The sequence below is a fragment of the Heptranchias perlo genome, chromosome 14, assembly GCF_035084215.1.
Source record: "Heptranchias perlo isolate sHepPer1 chromosome 14, sHepPer1.hap1, whole genome shotgun sequence".
In the NCBI taxonomy this organism is placed as follows: Eukaryota; Metazoa; Chordata; class Chondrichthyes; order Hexanchiformes; family Hexanchidae; genus Heptranchias; species Heptranchias perlo.
In genome coordinates, this window is record NC_090338.1 from 46450609 (window position 1) to 46469863 (window position 19255).

The 19255-nt window shown below is 45.6% G+C and overlaps 1 protein-coding gene across 2 annotated transcripts in view; it reads left to right on the forward strand.

The window, feature by feature from the left end:
* Positions 1–19255, forward strand: part of arhgef37 (Rho guanine nucleotide exchange factor (GEF) 37) — a 97173-nt gene that overhangs the window by 45656 nt on the left and 32262 nt on the right. For both annotated transcript variants that reach the window (XM_067996394.1, XM_067996395.1), the window contains exons 5-7: positions 6070–6269; positions 8836–8966; positions 17802–17906. In XM_067996394.1, the coding sequence (XP_067852495.1) occupies positions 6070–6269; positions 8836–8966; positions 17802–17906 (436 nt within the window). The remainder of the gene's footprint in view (positions 1–6069; positions 6270–8835; positions 8967–17801; positions 17907–19255) is intronic.

Here is a 19255-nt window from a genome sequence, read left to right on the forward strand (position 1 = left end):
TGTCCAGTACTTTTTCTCCAGTGATATTAATTGTTTTAAGTTCCTCACTCTCATTTACCCCTTGGTTCCCCACTATTTTTGGTATGCTTTTTGTGTCTTCTACTGTGAAGACAGATACAAAATATTTGTTTAACGCATCTGCCATTTCCTGATCCCCATTATAATTTCTTCTGTCTCAGCCTCTACCGGACCCACGTTTACTTTTACTACTTTCTTCCTTCTTACATACTTGTAGAAGCTCTTACAATCTGTTTTTATATTTCTTGCTAGTTTACTTTCATATTCTATTTTCTCCCTTTTTATCGAATTTTTGGTCGTCCTTTGTTGGTTTCTAAAACTCTCCCAATCCCCAGGCTTTTTAGTCTTCTTGGCAACATTATTGGCCTCTTCTTTCAATCTAATACTCTCCTTAACTTCTTTAGTTAGGGTGGATCACTTTTCCCGTGGAGCTTTGATTTCTCAATGGAATGTATATTTGTTGAGAATATTGAAATATTTCTTTAAATGTTTGCCATTGCTTTTCAACTGTCAAACCCATTAATTTAATTTCCCAATCTACCTTCGACAACTCGCCCCTCATACCTATGTAATTAGCTTTATTTAAGTTTAAGACTCTAGTTTCTGACTTGAATACATTACTTTCAAACTCAATGTGAAATTCTATCATATTATGATCACTCTTCCCCAGAGGTTCTTTTACTGTGCGATTACTAATTAATCCTATCTCATTACATAATACAAGATCTAAATTAGCCTGTTCCCTGGTTGGATCCATGACGTATTGCTCTAGGAAACCATCTCTAATACATTCCATGAACTCATCTTCCAAACTACCTTTGCCAATTTGATTTGCCCAGTCTATATGCAGATTAAAGTCCCCCATGATGACTGCGTTTCCTTTGTTACAAGCTCCTATTATTTCACAATTAATACTCTGTCCAATGGTATTGCTACTATTAGGGGGCCTATAAACGAACATGTTCTGCCCCTTGTTATTTCTAATTTCCACCCATATTGATTCTACTTCCTGATCTTCCGAGCCAAGATCCTTTCTCACCACTGCCCTTATGTCATCCTTTATTATTGGGGCTACACCCTCTCCTTTTCCATTCTGCCTGTCTTTTCTAACTGTCATGTATCCTGGAAATGTCCCAACCTCGGTCATTTTGCAACCATGTTTCTATAATAACAGTTAGGTCAAACCCATTCGTCTCTCTCTATTTATGCAATTAATTCATCTATCATGTTATGAATGCTCCATGCATTCAGATAAAGAGCCTTTAATTTTGACTTTTTACCATTTTTTCCTGCTTTGACCTTACTTGTTGTTGCACTATTATTGGTAAACTCTCTGTCCCTTTCTGCCACACTCTGCTTATCTTTACCCAAGTCACTACACTGTTCTATCATCTTAACTTTTCTCATTAGATTTCTAAATTTCCCCTCACTTAACCCTTCCTCCTCCTTTTTAGTTTAAAGCCCTATCTACAGCCCTAGTTATTCGATTTGCCAAGATGCTGGTCCCAGCCCGGTTTAAGTGGAACCCATCCCGTCGGAACAGCTCCCTCTTTCCACAATACTGGTGCCAGTGCCCCATGAATCGAAACCCCTATCTCCCACACCACCCTTTGAGCCACGCATTTAACTCTCTGATCTGTTTGTCCCTATGCCAATTTGCACATGGCTCAGGAAGTAATCCAGAGATTATTACCTTTGAGGTTCTGCTTATTAATTTAGAACCTAGCTCCTCAAACTGTCTCTGCAGAAACCCATTCTTAGTTCTATCTATGTCGTTAGTTCCTACGTGGACCATGACAACTGGATCCTCCCCCCTATGCTCCAAGTTTCTTTCCAGCTGTGAGGAGATGTCCTTACCTTAGCACCGGGCAGGCAACACAGCCTTTGGGACTCTTGGTCGGGGTTGCAGAAAACAGTGTCTGCCCCCTGACTATACTATCCCCTACGACTACCACATTCCTTTTCACTCGCCCCACTTGAATGGCCTCCTGTACGACAGTACAGTGGTCAGTTTGCCTATCCTCCCTGCAGTCCTTGCTCTCATTCGTCCAGGCATCAAGTACCTTATACCTGTTGGACAAGGTCAAAGGCTGGGGCTGCTCCATCACTGCATCCTGGGTCCCCATACCTGCGTGACTCGCAGTTACACCCTCCTCTCCCCGAACACTGAACGAATCTAAACTACGACCTAATCTAAGGGGTGTGACTGCCTCCTGGATCAAAGTGTCCAGGTAACTCTCCCCCTCCCGGATGTATTGTAATGTCTGCAGCTCGGACTCCAGCTCAACAACTCTGAGCTGAAGCTTCTTGAGCTGCAGACACTTACTGCAGATGTGGTTGCCGGGGATCTCGCTGCTCTCCACCAACTCCCATTACGACACACCACCTGCCCTGCCATCGCTTGTCAAACCGCAATTTATTTATATACTTTATAGAGTTTTTAATCTCTTGCCATTCTTAGTTTTATTAACGAATCAATTTATCTAATTAAAGTTATTGATTTAAATTCTTAGTTAGATCCCTGCCCCAACTTAGGGAGAAAACAACAGTAATACTCACCAACCAATCACCTACCTGCTGTCCTGTGATGCCAGTCTTTCAGTTTCAGCCTGTGGTGAGTTGACTCCAACTGTGTCTCACTCTCACTCTCACTCTACTCTCACTCTCGCTCCACTCTCACTCTCGCTCCACTCTCACTCTCACTCTACTCTCACTCTCACTCTACTCTCACTCTCGCTCTACTCTCACTCTCGCTCTACTCTCGGGCTTTACCGCCTCTCACTCTCGCTCTACTCTCGGGCTTTACCACCTCTCACTCTCGCTCTACTCTTGGACTTTACCACCTCCCACTCTCGCTCTACTCTCGGGCATTACCGCCTCTCACTCTCGCTCTACTCTTGGACTTTACCGCCTCTCACTCTCGCTCTACTCGGGCTTTACCACCTCCCACTCTCGCTCTACTCTCGGGCTTTACCACCTCTCACTCTCGCTCTACTCTTGGACTTTACCACCTCCCACTCTCGCTCTACTCTCGGGCATTACCACCTCTCACTCTCGCTCTACTCTTGGACTTTACCACCTCTCACTCTCGCTCTACTCTTGGACTTTACCACCTCCCACTCTCGCTCTACTCTCGGGCATTACCACCTCCCACTCTCGCTCTACTCTCGGGCATTACCACCTCTCACTCTCGCTCTACTCTCGGGCTTTACCGCCTCTCACTCTCGCTCTACTCTCGGGCTTTACCACCTCCCACTCTCGCTCTACTCTCGGGCTTTACCACCTCTCACTCTCGCTCTACTCTTGGACTTTACCACCTCCCACTCTCGCTCTACTCTCGGGCATTACCACCTCTCACTCTCGCTCTACTCTTGGACTTTACCACCTCTCACTCTCGCTCTACTCTTGGACTTTACCACCTCCCACTCTCGCTCTACTCTCGGGCATTACCACCTCCCACTCTCGCTCTACTCTCGGGCATTACCACCTCTCACTCTCGCTCTACTCTCGGGCTTTACCGCCTCTCACTCTCGCTCTACTCTCGGGCTTTATCGCCTCTCACTCTCGCTCTACTCTCGGGCTTTATCGCCTCCCATTCTCGCTCCAATCTCGGGTCTTACCGCCTCCCGCTCTTGCTCCAATCTCGGGTCTTACCGCCTCTCACTCTCGCTCTACTCTCGGACTTTATCGCCTCCCGTTCTCACTCCAACCTCGGGCATTACCGCCTCCCGCTCTTGCTCTCCTCTCGGACTTTATCGCCTCTCACTCTCGCTCTACTCTCGGACTTTATCGCCTCCCGTTCTCACTCCAACCTCGGGCATTACCGCCTCTCACTCTCGCTCTACTCTCCGACTTTACCGCCTCTCACTCTCGCTCTACTCTCGGACTTTACCGCCTCTCACTCTCGTTCTACTCTCGGGCTTTATCGCCTCCCATTCTCGCTCCAATCTCGAGCTTTATCGCCTCTCACTCTCGCTCTACTCTCGGGCTTTACCGCCTCCCGCTCTTGCTCTCCTTTCGGGCCTTACCGCCTCCCGCTCTTGCTCCAATCTCGGGCTTTACCGCCTCCCGCTCTTGCTCCAATCTCGGGCTTTACCGCCTCCCGCTCTTGCTCCAATCTCGGGCCTTACCGCCTCCCGCTCTCGCTGTACTCTCGGGTCTTACCGCCTCCCACTCTTGCTCCAATCTCGGTCTTTACCGCCTCCCGCTCTTGCTCCAATCTTGGGCCTTACCGCCTCCCACTCTTGCTCCAATCTCGGGCCTTACCGCCTCCCACTCTTGCTCCAATCTTGGGCCTTACCACCTCCCGCTCTTGCTCTCCTTTCGGGCCTTACCGCCTCCCGCTCTTGCTCTAATCTTGGGCTTTACCGCCTCCCGCTCTCGTTCTACTCTCGGGCTTTCTGCCGCCGCTTTATTGCCTCCAGCTCTCGCTGTAAAATTCCTTCTGGCATGTTGACTATGGAATGTTCAGAGATGTCAGTGTGCAGGCTGTAATGTCCTGTACTATATATTAGTATTGTTGCTTTAAGAATGTTCTGGGATTGTTTTAGTTGCTTTCATAGGTTAATCAATACGCTTTGCTTAAATACATCACGAGAAAGAACATTCGTACAGGAAATGCAGAAAACATGGAGTAAAAGATCCAACTTCCACTCTTGCAACCTTTCTGTCTTTCTTAATATGCATTAAATTTTGGTCTGGGCCTGTTTTTGGGCCCAGACTCGGCCAAACCAAGAAGTCCAAGGATCGTCAGGAATTGGTCCTCGAGCCTCATCTACATATTTGTGGTGAGCTGCCGGCATCTGCCACACTTCTACAGGCAGCTCACCCCACGAGAAAAGACAATTTCGGGTCACTCACCTTGCTGGCACTAACGCTTGGGTAAGTTCATGGCGGAGGGGGTGGGGGAAGAGCGGGTAATGACGGGGGCCGATCAGCAGGCCTGTGGCGTCGTGGGGAGCACACCTGCTCACCCTGGCTCCACAGAAAGGTTTTTTATTTTAAAAAATGACAATAAAACTTACCTCCAGTTGACGGTCGCAGGGGCCACTGAAAAATCCTGAGCTGCTCATCGGTAACTAATTTTACACAGGGGTCCTTCAACAGGTGTCAGGCCTCTAATTAACATATCCAAAGAGCCTAATGCCTGTTTTAAGCAGCCGTCTGGATTGCGCATGGGCCGTTCCAATGCTGAATTGATACGCTTTGCACCCAGTTCACTATCAAAAATATCAATTTCTACCCCAATGTCCTTTAAGGTATACCACAAGACATATTACAGTGGGCTGTCCCACCATCTCAAAATAAAAATAATGATCATTTTCCCCCTCAATAGTTGATTACTATTGTTGATGTACTCTATTACAACAGTGACTACACTTCAAAAGTACTTCATTGACTGTAAAGCACTTTGGGACATCCTGTGGTCATGAAAGACGCTATATAAACCCAAGTCTCTTTCCTTTGATTTAATATCTGCGAAGCAAACTTTCAGTGCTTCAGTACCATCAGGAAGTACTGTGTGTTAACTCAGCCTACGTGATAAATTTGATATTTTAAGTAGTTACATTTATTTTATATCTTTATATATCTCTAAGATTAAATAGCTGTCTTGCTCCAAATCATAATAATAATACCTGCAGGACCAAGGGAGCAGAGTGTTTGATAGTGATGGAGATAAGTTGCTTTCTCTCTAACCGTAGCTCCATCGGCAATATGACCTAAAAAACGGCAAAATTCATCAGATATAGGTTTTCAGATTTGCTAGCAGTTTGTCTCATTGCGCTGATTCCCTATTGGATGGTTACGGCTTGAGCTGTTCTAAGCAATTGTTATAACTGTGCTTCCTGCTGTGACTGCCCTCAAAATATGAAATAGGTTTTTCAACACAATGCTGCATGTGATATTATTTGTCAGGTTACCTTCCATAATCTCTTAAAAGTGATATCAGAAGGATCGTAGCAAGAGACAGCATTTTAGTAATGCTTTCATGGCATATCCATTTTTAAAGAAAGACCTGATACAAAAATGCTTTTCTGACTTTTTCAATAGGGCTCACACAGGTGCCATTACATTGACATTCTACTTAGTGATGCCAGTCCAGAGGATTGGTAAATATCCATTGCTTTTAAAAACTATACTGGAAAATACACCACAATCTGATGAAGGTTACACTGCACTAGAGAAAGCTACCGTGGCAATGCAAGAATTAAATCAGAATATCAATGAATACAAGAGACACAAGGATGTAGGTAAGAACTAGCCTTTGTTTTTCCACCATTTTTATTTCCCCCTGAAAGCTGCCTCATTCTCCATTCTCTCTTATTGTGGGTAGAGCAAAGGTGTACACAGATCACCTCATTGCTATGGTTGTCAGTAGTTTATTTTCAGTCAATAGGAGATATTTTTTCTTTGTTGGACTTGAAATTGGACTAGAAATTGTTGGATAACTTTGGAAGGTGGTGGGGGGGGAGGGGAGGGGAAGGTTAATGGGCAGTAATATTACCAACTGAATGGAAAGTGGTAACTTTGGCAATAATCCTAGTGGCAGCTTTAATATCTACTGTGTGTTAGTTTAATAGTTTGACAGATATAGAGGGATATAGGTCACCAGAGGAGAAAGGCAAGCAGAACTAAGGCACAGAGCTGAGGGGAGGGATTAACTGAGGGAGGTGCCTGATTACAAGGAAAGAAATCAAATGGTGAGTCACCCCATTACCATTCATGCACCTCTTACATAGTCTATTTGTACTACAGAGTTGCCCCTGATAGCAAAAGCCCTATATAAACCATTCCCAATGCTGTTGCCATCAGAAGCAATGAAACCCTTATGGAACGTTTTTTTATTTGCTACCACCAACCTAAACTGCTGCTGTCAGCAAACATACAATGAGCACCAGCAGGATGCAGGTTGTGTCTGCCACCTTGTGGTCTAGGGACAGGCAGGCTTTACACACTAATTACTTACAATTGCATGGTGCCTTTAACATGATGAAATATCCCAAAGTGCTTCACACGGAATGGATTGTATACTGAACAGGAATTAGGAGAAAGGTTAGGAGAGGTGTCAGATGGTGTAGTCGAAAAGGTTAGCTTTGAGAAGGCATTTGAAGGTGGGGAAGGATGTAGCAAAGTAGAGGGGTTTAGGAAGAGAATTCCAGAGTGCAGCACCCATAATATTTGAAGGCTTTGCCACAGAAACTGGGACAGAGGGAAGTGGACACACAGCAGTCCAGAATCAGAAGAATAGAGTGTGCAAGCTGGGGCATAGAGCTGAAGGAGGGTGGAGCATGGCCATAGGATGAATATAAGGATGAACATTTTGAAATCATTGAGGTGGGAAAATAGTTTGCCAGTGGAGATTGGCAAAAAAAATGGGATGTTAGGTGAGTAGGACATACCATGAGATAGAATATGACTGCAGAGTTCTGGTTGGGTTGAAAATTGTGTAAGGTCAAGGTCAGGAGGCTAGCTGGAAGGGACTGGAAAAGTTAAACTTAAGGTGATAAAGGCATGGATCAAAATTTCAACAAAGTTGGGATTAGTTAGAGATAAAGATGAGCAATAATTTGGAGATGGAAGTAGAGGGTCTTAGTGATGGACTGGATGTGGGTTTTGAAGCTCAGCTAAGGGTAGAGCAAGACACTGAGGTTGTGCACTGTCGGATTTAGTCTAAATGAGAAACTGGGGAGGGGGTAAAATGAGGGCTATGTTACAGAGAAATGAACAGGATAGTTTTGGTCTTGCCTATGTTTCACTGGAGGAGGTTCTGGTTTTTCCATGACTTGATATTGGACATGTAGTCAGACAGCATAGTAACATTAATGGAGCTGAGGAGAATAGCTGAGAAGTAAAGTTAAGTGTCATCGGCATACATGCGGAAGATGACTAGATGCTTATGGATAAAGTCATTGAGAAGACAGAAGACAGTGTGTAAGTAAGGAATAGGAGTGAGGGGTAACATTGAACCATGAGCCAACCTGAGGTGACCATGAAAATGTGGAAGGAGAAGCCATTGCAGGAAACATACTGAGTACTTTGGGACAAGTAGGAATGGAACCATGGAGATGGATCATAAAGCAGACATTAGCAGGATGAGGAATGGCAACGTGCAATGGCTGCAGTTACACAGAACATTGTACGTTCATTTTGATTGAAGTAATCTCGATGCTGTGGATGGCACAGAAGCCAGTTTGAAAGAATTTGAACAGGGAATGGTGGGCAAAGAGTTGCGTGGTGATGATGCATTCTAGGACTTTAATAAGGCAGGGTAGGTCAGAAATGGGACAGAAGCTAGAGAGGAGAGAAGGGAAGTGAAAAGGATGAACTCTTCAAGGACAGGGTAATGAAAGCAGTTTTGAAGGTGGGGAGGACCAATGGTTGAGGAAAGTGAGCAGTTGATAATGTTTGCAAGCATAGGATTGAGGAGAAATAATTAGGTGGTCAGGTACAGAATTGGGAGGACTTTGAGGGATGAAGTAGGGGAGAAGCTGCAGAAGGCACTAACTGCACATGAAGTTTGCAGATGCATAGGAAAGTCACATTTGTAACTTTGAAAAATCTGGCACATGTGCAGTTCCCCGTTGCTATTGAACCCACCTGCTGTAGAAGTGAGGCAGATTTGGCACAGTAGAAACTGGCACAGAGGGTAATAGAATGACATTGGCAAAGGCCTGGCTCTGAAAATTTCCCACAATACTCTGACAGCAGATGTTGTATTGGCAAACGGGAGTCATCTACCAGGTATTAGACTAGTCAGAGGTAAATATCGGACATTGCTTTGATGTTAATGTTTTATGTTTTGTCCAATTCCAACAGCAATGAAATATAGCAGAGCAGAAAATCTTTCAATAAGGGATGCAATATGCAGAATAAACAAACATTCCATCGCAAAGAAGGCATCCAGACTCAGCCAAGTTATTAAACATGAAACTGGAATCCTTCCAAAAGTAAGTTGTTTGGTCAGAAGTTTATTGCCTACATAAAAACATTAACAAGTTTACATTGCATCCTACAAGTAAAACCATAGTGGAGTCCATCAGCAATATTGCAGTCTCCTGTGAATAAGCAGCAAACCCCAGGAACCAATCTGAACTGATATAAATTGGACTTATTCAGATGATTCATAACAATGTGAATTTGACCCAGTTTGCCATCTATGGATTTCAGATTGCTTAATCCTTCTAAAAAAACAAACAACAGTGCAGTGGGATGAAAGTCAGCCCTGGCAGATGTGTAATAAGGTTCAATCAATCCAAACATTTCCATGATGAGGGTTGTATGACTCGGGGGTGACCACAAAAGAAACAAAGATTTTTTAAAACTTTTTTTTTCAGTACTGGTTTACTGGTATGCATCCTTTTTCTATGCTGATCCAGTCGTGGTGGGGATGGGAATAAATTCTTGATCCTTTACTGGCTATGTGTATGCAAAAATGTATGAATATGAGTATGTATCTGATCATTTAGTGGAGACTCTTCCCTGCTTGGCAATAAAATATATAAAATTTTATCCCCCTTGACTCTGAATCCTGAATGCTCACCTTTGCTATCTACCATTTTAATTTGATTGTTAGAATGAGAACAGGAACAAACAGCATTTCTGAATGAATTCTCAGTGCAGAATGAAACAGTGGATAATGCCTTAATCCAAAGTACAAAAAATGGTGGCATTTAAAGTAAAAGTCACAACAATCATGATTTTGACAACAACATATCGAAATATGTTTTAAAATCTTTTGTTGGAATAATACAAAGACATTATGATGATAGACATGGATAGAATGATATTTGATTCTTAGCAGCAGGTTGCTCAGCCAAGTGAAACCTGCTGCTTGTGGTAATTAATTTGTGTTAAATGCATTTTATTTATGGTCATGAAATAGTTAAGAACCAAATTCACAACTTTATCTTCATGAATCTTGAAAGCATTCATGTTGCCCAACTGAATGTGGACTGACACTGTTGTGCATTGCATCATTTTCCTTTGAGGTGGAAAGGAAACAATGAAATGCACAACAGTCAATTTTGACTGAAAGAGGAAGGTCACTTTCAAGATCATTATGATAAAGTTGTCATGCTTAGCACTCAGTGCTAACCTGGACCAATTTCAATATAGATGGCATCAGATTTCCTGTCCTGTGAATCTCAGAACCGTTTAATGTCCGGATGCTCTCATGGAGAGCAGCTTGGACTGTTCTAGGCTATTACCAGACTTCCCCATGTGATGACAACAGTGCAAATTTTGCAATCCTGGTGCTAAAGTGTTGGGACCAGAGCACTGAGTTTAATGCTCACTGGTTTCCCATTAGGCCAACCTCCTGAGATTTTTCTGGGTTAGCTCTATTTCATTATGAATGCAACCTACTGGCTCATGTCTGGCCCGGCTCTGAAAGTTGCCTGGGGGTGATGGGGGTGTGGAAATTGTACATCAAAAGCTTTTAAAGGGCTGTAGCTAAAATTTAAAGGAATGCGGGAGAACGAGGGAGGGAGAATGAGAAACAGCTGTATGTAAACAATGATGACAAGAAGAGAAAATGGGGGTAATTTTGTCAAAGTCAAAATCTACCTCAATATGAGAGACTGCTGGGGAGGAGAGACAGACAGAGAGCAAGAGAGAGAGTGTGAGGGAAAGGAAGCAAATGGAAAAACAGAAAGAAGGAGACAAAAAGAATTAAGAGCCGATTTTAACTCCCAATGCAAGTTGTGTGAGTGGGGGCCAAGACAAACGGCAAACCATCTGGCGCACCACAGTGTGAAGCTTGGGAGATTTTAACTCCCAGGCCTCATCTGCAGAGACCCTGTCTATCTTCCGTCTGAACCCAGTAGGCAGCATTATCCGAAATCCTGGAGTGGGATTTCAGGTGGCAGCAGGTTGCCACCAGCGACCCGAAGGAATGGTCTCTGGCAATCAGGTAAGTGGTTGGGAGGGAGAGGGTCGGGAGGTCATCGCAGTTGGGGGAGGAAGAGAGAAGCCCAGGGTCGGGGAGGCCATAGCTTGCTTTGTGGGGCCTGGAGGAACGGGGAAGCCATAATGACTTTCCCATGCAGGCTTCGGGTCAAAATTGCAGTGGGGCCCTGATGAAGTCATCGAAGCCTGATCTGCATGTTTAAAGAAGGACCCCACTGTCTTCGAGTAGGGGTCCTTTTTGCCTGCTCAAAAAAGCAGGTTAAAATTGCAACCTGTAGGAAGGCATCGGGTTCAGTGCTGGTAAGTTGCTGCAGTCATTTTAACTGTCCATAGTTAGGGTAAAATCTTCCCTTTTTAGTCTGAGAGACAAGCAGACAAGCTGAGACCTGAAGGATATAGCTGCCAGACTGGGCCAGCGGCAGGTGATGAGCGAACCAACACAAGGGGAAAAGTTACTTGACCTCGTCCTCACCAATCTACCTGTCGCAGATGCATCTGTCCATGATAGTATTGGTAGGAGTGACCACCGCACAGTGCTCGTGAAGATGAAGTCCCGTCTTCGCACTGAAGACACCATCCAACATGTTGTGTGGCACTATCGCCGTGCTAAATGGGATAGATTCAGAACAGATCCAGCAGCTCAAAACTGGGCATCCATGAGGCGTTGTGGGCCATCAGCAGCAGCAGAATTGTATTCCAGCACATATCTGTAACCTCATGGCCCGGCATATTCCTCACTCTAGCATTACCAACAAGCCAGGGGATCAACCCTGGTTCAATGAGGAGTGTAGAACAGCATGCCAGGAGCAGCATCAGGCATGCCTAAAATGAGGTGCGAACCTGGTGAAGCTACAACTCAGGACTACGTGCATGCTAAACAGCGGAAGCAACATGCTATAGACAGAGCTAAGCCATTCCACAACCAATGGATCAGATCAAAGCTCTGCAGTCCTGCCACATCCAGTTGTGAATGGTGGTGGACAATTAAACAACTATCGGGAGGACGAGGCTTTGTAAACATCCTATCCTCAATGATGGTGGAGTCCAGCACGTGTGTGCAAGGGACAAGGCTGAATTTTTGTAACCATCTTCAGCCAGAAGTGCCGAGTGGATGATCCATCTTGGCCTCCACCCGATATCCCCACCATCACAGAAGCCAGTCTTCAGCCAATTCGATTCATTCCACGTGATATCAAGAAACGGCTGAGTGCACTGGATACAACAAAGGCTATGCCCCAACAACATCTCGGCTGTAGTGCTGAAGACTTGTGCTCCAGAACTAGCTGCGCCTCTAGCCAAACTGTTCCAGTACAGCTACAACACTGGCATCTACCCGACAATGTGGAAAATTGTCCAGGTGTGTCCTGTCCGCAAAAAGCAGGATAAATCCAATCTGGCCAATTACCGCCCCATCAGTCTACACTCAATCATCAGCAAAGTGATGGAAGGTGTCGTCGACAGTGCTATCAAGCGGCACTGACTCACCAATAACCTGCTTACCGATGCTCAGTTTGGGATCTGCCAGGACCACTCGGCTCCAGACCTCATTACAGCCTTGGTCCAAACATGGACAAAAGAGCTAAATTCCAGAGGTGAGGAGAGAGTGACTGCCCTTGACATCAAGGCATCATTTGACTGAGTGTGGCACCAAGGAGCCCTAGTAAAATTGAAGTCAATGGGAATCGGGGGAAAACTCTCCAGTGGCTGGTGTCAAACCCAGCACAAAGGACGAGGGTAGTAGTTGTTGGAGGCCAATCGTCTCAGCCCCAGGACATTGCTGCAGGAGTTCCTCAGGGCAGTGTCCTCGGCCCAACCATCTTCAGCTGCTTCATCAATGGCCTTCCCTCTATCATAAAGTCAGAAATGGGGATGTTCGCTGATGATTGCACAGTGTTCAGTTCCATTCGCAACCCCTCAGATAATGAAGCAGTCCGTGCCTGCGTGCAGCAAGACAACATCCAGGCTTGGGTTGATAAGTGGCAAGTAACATTCGCACCAGACAAGTGCCAGGCAACGACCATCTCCAACAAGACAGAGTCTAACCACATCCCCTTGACATTCAACAACATTACCATCGCCGAATACCACACCATCAACATCCTGGGGGTTAACATTGACCAGAAACTTAACTGGACCAGCCACATAAATACTGTGGCTATAAGAGCAGGTCAGAGGCTGGGTATTCTGTGGTGAGTAACTCACCTCCTGACTCCCCAAAGCCTTTCCACCATCTACAAGGCACAAGTCAGGAGTATGATGGAATACTGTCCACTTGCATGGATGAGTGCAGCTCCAACAACACTCAAGAAGCTTGACACCATCCAAGATAAAGCAGCCCGCTTGATTGGCACCCCATCCATCACCCTAAACATTCACTCCCTTCACCACCGGCGCACTGTGGCTGCAGTGTGTACCATCCACAGGATGCACTGCAGCAACTCGCCAAGGCTTCTTCGACAGCACCTCCCAAACCCGCGACCTCTACCATCTAGAAGGACAAGGGCAGCAGGTACATGGGAACAACATCACCTGCATGTTTCCCTCCAAGTCACACACCATCCCGACTTGGAAATATATCGCCGTTCCTTCATCATCGCTGAGTCAAAATCCTGGAACTCCCTTCCTCATAGCACTGTGGGAGAACCTTCACCACACGGACTGCAGCGGTTCAAGAAGGCAGCTCACCACCATCTTCTCAATGGCAATTAGGGATGGGCAATAAATGCTGGCCTTGCCAACGACGCCCACATCCCATGATCGAATAAAAAAAACAGTTACAGGAAATGAGACAATTTTTTTACTTTTGTGTGAACAGTGTCACGGGAGGTTCCAAGATTGTTCCTTGATGCTGCTGTCTCACACTCTCCTCATAGAATGGAATAGGGTGATTTGTTTTATTTTCCAGTTTTCTCCCTTCATTCCTTAAGGTGGAAGCTCATGCAACAACTCCCAGTACCTCATCAACTAACTATTCTTCATATATTAGTTTAGACACTGAGGCCTAGGTTTTTCGATTGAAGCACAAATGGTAACACATCAAACACATCAGCCAACGTCCCAGACTCTTTCATCACAATCCCAGGGTATGTCCTGTCCCACCAGCAGGACAGACCGACCAGAGGTGGCGGTACAGTGATATACAGTCAGGAGGGAGTGGCCCTGAGAGTGCTCAACATTGACTCTGGACCCCATGAAATCTCATGGCATCAGGTCAAACATGGGCAAGGAAACCTCCTGCTGATTACCACCTACCGTCCTCCCTCAGCTGATGAATCGGTCCTCCTCCATGTTGAACACCACTTGGAGGAAGCACTGAGGGTAGCAAGGGCACAGAATGTACTCTGGGTAGGGGACTTCAATGTACATCACTAAGAGTGGCTCGGTAGCACCACTACTGACCAAGCTGGCTGAGTCCTGAAGGACATAGCTGCCAGACTGGGCCTGCGGCAGGTGGTGAGTGAACCAACACAAGGGAAAAACTTACTTGACCTTGTCCTCACCATCCTGCCTGTCGCAAATGCATCTGTCCATGACAGTATTGGTAGGAGTGACCACCGCACAGTCCTTGTGGAGACAAAGTCCCATCTTCACACTGAGGACACCATCCAACGTGTTGTGTGGCACTACCACCGTGCTAAATGGGATAGATTCAGAACAGATCTAGCAACTCAAAACTGGGCATCCATGAGGCGCTGTGGGCTATCAGCAGCAGCAGAATTGTATTCCAGCACAATCTGTAACCTCATGGCCTGGCATATTCCTCACTCTACCGTTACCAACAAGCCAGGGGATCAACCCTGGTTCAATGAGAAGTGTAGAAGAGCATGCCAGGAGCAGCATCAGGCATACCTAAAAATGAGGTGCGAACCTGGTGAAGCTACAACTCAGGACTACATGCATGCTAAATAGCGGAAGCAACATGCTATAGACAGAGCTAAGCGATTCCACAACAAACGGATCAGATCAAAGCTCTGAAGTCCTGCCACATCCAGTCATGAATGGTGGTGGACAATTAAACAACTAACGGGAGGAGGAGGCTCTGCAAACATCCCCATCCTCAATGATGGCGGAGTCCAGCATGTGAATGCAAAAGACAAGGCTGAAGCGTTTGCAACCATCTTCAGCCAGAAGTGCTGAGTAGATGATCCATCTCGGCCTCCTCCCGATATCCCCACCATCACGGAAGCCAGTCTTCAGCCAATTCGATTCACTCCACGTGATATCAAGAAACGGCTGAGTCCACTGGATACAGCAAAGGCTATGGGCCCCGACAACATCCCAGCTGTAGTGCTGAAGACTTGTGCTCCAGAACTAGCAGCGCCTCTAGCCAAGCTGTTCCAGTACAGCTACAACACTGGCATCTACCCGACAATGTGGAAAATTGCACATGTATGTCCTGTCCTCAAAAAGCAGGACAAATCCAATCCGGCCAATTACTGCCCCATCAGTCTACTCTCAATCATCAGCAAAGTGATAGAAGTTGTCGTCGACAGTGCTATCAAGCGGCACTTACTCACCAATAACCTGCTCACCGATGCTCAGTTTGAGTTCCGCCAGGACCACTCGGCGCCAGCCCTCATTACAGCCTTGGTCCAAACATGGACAAAAGAGCTGAATTCCAGAGGTGAGGTGAGAGTGACTGCCCTTGACATCAAGGCACCATTTGACCGAGTGTGGCACCAAGGAGCCCCAGTAAAATTGAAGTCAATGGGAATAAGGGTGAAAACTCTTCAGTGGCTGGAGTCATACCTAGCACAAAGGAAGATGGTAGTGGTTGTTGGAGGCCAATCATCTCAGCCCCAGGACATTCCTGCAGGAGTGCCTCAGGAGTCCGAGGCCCAACCATCTTCAGCTGCTTCATCAATGACCTTCCCTCCATCATAAGGTCAGAAATGGGGATGTTCGCAGATGATTGTACAGTCTTCAGTTCCATTCGCAACCCCTCAGATAATGAAGCATTCCGAGCCCGCATGCATCAAGACCTGGACAATATCCAGGCTTGGGCTCGTAAGTGGCAAGTAACATTCGCGCCAGACAAGTGCCAGGCATGACCATCTCCAACAAGAGAGGGTCTAACCACCTCGCCTTGACATTCAATGGCATTACCATCGCCGAATACCACACCATCAACATCCTGGGGGTCACCATTGACCAGAAACTTAACTGGACCAGCCATATAAATACTGTGGCTACAAGAGCAGGTCAGTGGCTGGGTATTCTGTGGCGAGTAACTCACCTCCTGACTCCCCAAAGCCTTTCCACCATCTACAAGGCACAAGTCAGGAGTGTGATGGAATACTGTCCACTTGCATGGATGAGTGCAGCTCCAACAACACTCAAGAAGCTCGACACCATCCAGGACAAAGCAGCCCGCTTGATTGGCACCCCATCCACCATGCTAAACATTCACTCCCTTCACCACCGGCGCACTGTGGCTGCAGTGTGTACTATCCACAGGATGCACTGCAGCAACTCGCCAAGGCTTCTTCGACAGCACCTCCCAAACCTGCGACCTCTACCACCGAGAAGGACAAGAGCAGCAGGTACATGGGAACAACACCACCTGCACGTTCCCCTCCAAGTCACACACCATCCCGACTTGGAAATATATCGCCGTTCCTTCATCGTCGCTGGGTCAAAATCCTGCAACTCCCTACCTAACAGCACTGTGGGAGAACCTTCACCACACAGACTGCAGCGGTTCAAGAAGGCAGTTCACCACCACCTTCTCAAGGGCAATTAGGAATGGGCAATAAATGCCAGCCTCGCTAGCGACGCCCACATCCCATGAACAAATAAAAAAAAGATTACGGTCAGTATTGCGATTGGAAAACCTATGCCCGATGTCAGCAAACATTCTCCTGAGGGCACTACAGCTAAACACAATGCTGTCCTCATCTGATGTTCATATCGAGTTCACTTTCCTAACACTGGATAGGAGTGGGATTCCTGTCTGAATTTTCCCTTCTGTGTCCAAGGTCAGTATGGTAATTGTAGCATCCCTGTTATTGACCTAGTTGAGATTAGCTAGATCAGCACAGACTGGGAACAGAACCTGAGAACTTCCTACTTTATAAAGCTCATACAGTTTCACACTGTGTAGTATATTTACTCACTGAGCCGTTAAAGACCCCTGGGGTAAGGCTTTTTAAAGATTATACTTCCATGGTCAGGCCTCATTCGAATTCCATTGGAGAGGTTCTTGGGCTTTTGGAGCAGCTCGCCAATCGAAGGGGGCAGGAAATCTGTTGGCTCCACTCTGGAGGGGTGGGAGGGGTAGGCTGTCGAGAGTCGGGCATTGGGAGGGAGGGTTAGATTTTTGAGGGGCCAGCTAGCCGATAAAAATCATTACAAACCTTTTATTTCCGCTTATTTTGAGGGCCGTTTTAGAAAAACTGCTTCGGTTGCGTAAGGCCAAATACCAATGGGCGGAGCATGCATGATGCACGATCTGCTCATTTGTTACTTCAAAATTGCATGGGGGTCCTATTGATGTCACAGCACCCTGACTATCATGGGCTAATGAGGCTCCCTCCTGTCCCCCACCAAAATGGCAGAGACACGGATGTGGGAGGCATGGGGTGATAAGTGCTGTGCTTCTACTTTGATTGTACTGCCACCCTATTCTCGCCCAGTAGAGGAGGTGAAAATCAGACCCAGTGTATCATAAAAACATTCCAGATTAAAATATACTTACAGAATTATGGAATGTTGGCAGTTATGGCTCTTAGTGATTCAGTACTGTGGAGATCAATCAATCAATCAATCTGATGTGGTGAGTTGTTTCAGTACACTCAGTGCATAGCATTTAATGTGAAACTACCAATGCTTTATACCTTTTAACTGGAGCAATTCTTTTTTCCATCTGTTACTAGGTGAAAGACAAAGATTATGATGATTTACTAAAGCTTTTCTATATATTAGAAAAAGATGTTCTGACACTGAAGAAAAGCACAGGAAATTACATAACAAATATGGAGGTAACGTATTACACTTCGTTGTTCTTTTTTTCTCATTTTAATATTCTTTTCTTTCTTGTCCCGTTTTTGTTTCTTATTCTTTTGTTTCTTGCGTGCTTCTATTCCCCTTTACTATTTAGCTTGCATTTTTCTCTTTTAATATATTTATTCTTTCTCCCATTTCACTTCTTTGTTATGGCTTTGTTTCCATTTTACTTCTGCTTTCTCATTTTAGTTGTTTTAAAAAAATTATCCAGCTTTCTTTGCCTTTTGCTTTATCATTACGTTTAATCCTTGCATATTTGAAAATGAGGATAAGTGAGTTAGAGGAATTCAGGCATTGCCTTAGTCCAAAAGAACATTGCTGGAAAATTGTATATAATTAGGTCCTGTTATTTGTGCAGCTAATTTTACTTCATTTATTTCCTCCCATTTGGTACACAGTGGTTTCATTTTCTTGTTCGTCTTTTTTTAAATACTGGTGAATGTACATCAGACCAAATACGTTGTTACACCTAACATGTTTTATTATAGGTAAGTGTTAGTTACTGATCACAATGTTAGCAGAAAGGTGAATGTTTTCAGGTAAGATGCAGTGTTATTCTCGACAGCATGTTATAGAGCAGATAATATATTTGAACATACACCAGTGTGGTTAATCCTAATTTAACTAAAGAGAAAGGTGAACAATAACAGCAATTCTCAAGTCATTGGGAATTTATTAAATACTGCAGAGATTCTATATTTGATGTAGTCTCTAATATAATTTCCAATCAGAATGCCGATGAGCTTCACAGTACAAATGACTGCTCCTATTATTTTGGAATCAAATATTTTGTCTGTAAATCAATTTCAACGGGCTTGATTTTAAAAGTGCGGCAGGATGGCATTGGGGGGGCGGGGGAGAGGGGTCAATGGGCACGCGGCAAACCCGAATAATAAAAACTTACTGTTCCCCACGCAATTGTGACTTAATTGGCGGTCATTAATCTTGTTTCCGGGTTTGCTGTCCAAAAGCTGCGCAGTGGGCGGACTGCGCAACCGCAATGACAGGCTGTCAGCTGGAGCGTCTGGATTTAAAGGGCCATTGCTCCAATGGATTTTGCTGGAGCAAAGAGCAAGAAGACCCAGTGGAGCAGCACAGGGGCAAGGCTGCTCCAAGATTCAGCGATGCCTCTCTTCAGCTGCTACTGGCAGGGGTGAGGAGGAGAAGGAGGAGGGGGGAGAACTATGCACCCGGCCTCTGCCACCAAAAAGGCCTGGCTCGAGGTGGCAGATGAGGTCACCAGCAGCAGCAACATATCCCGCACCTGGGGTCCAGAGCAGGAAGCGTTTCAATGACCTAACTAGGTCAGCAAAAGTGAATACAC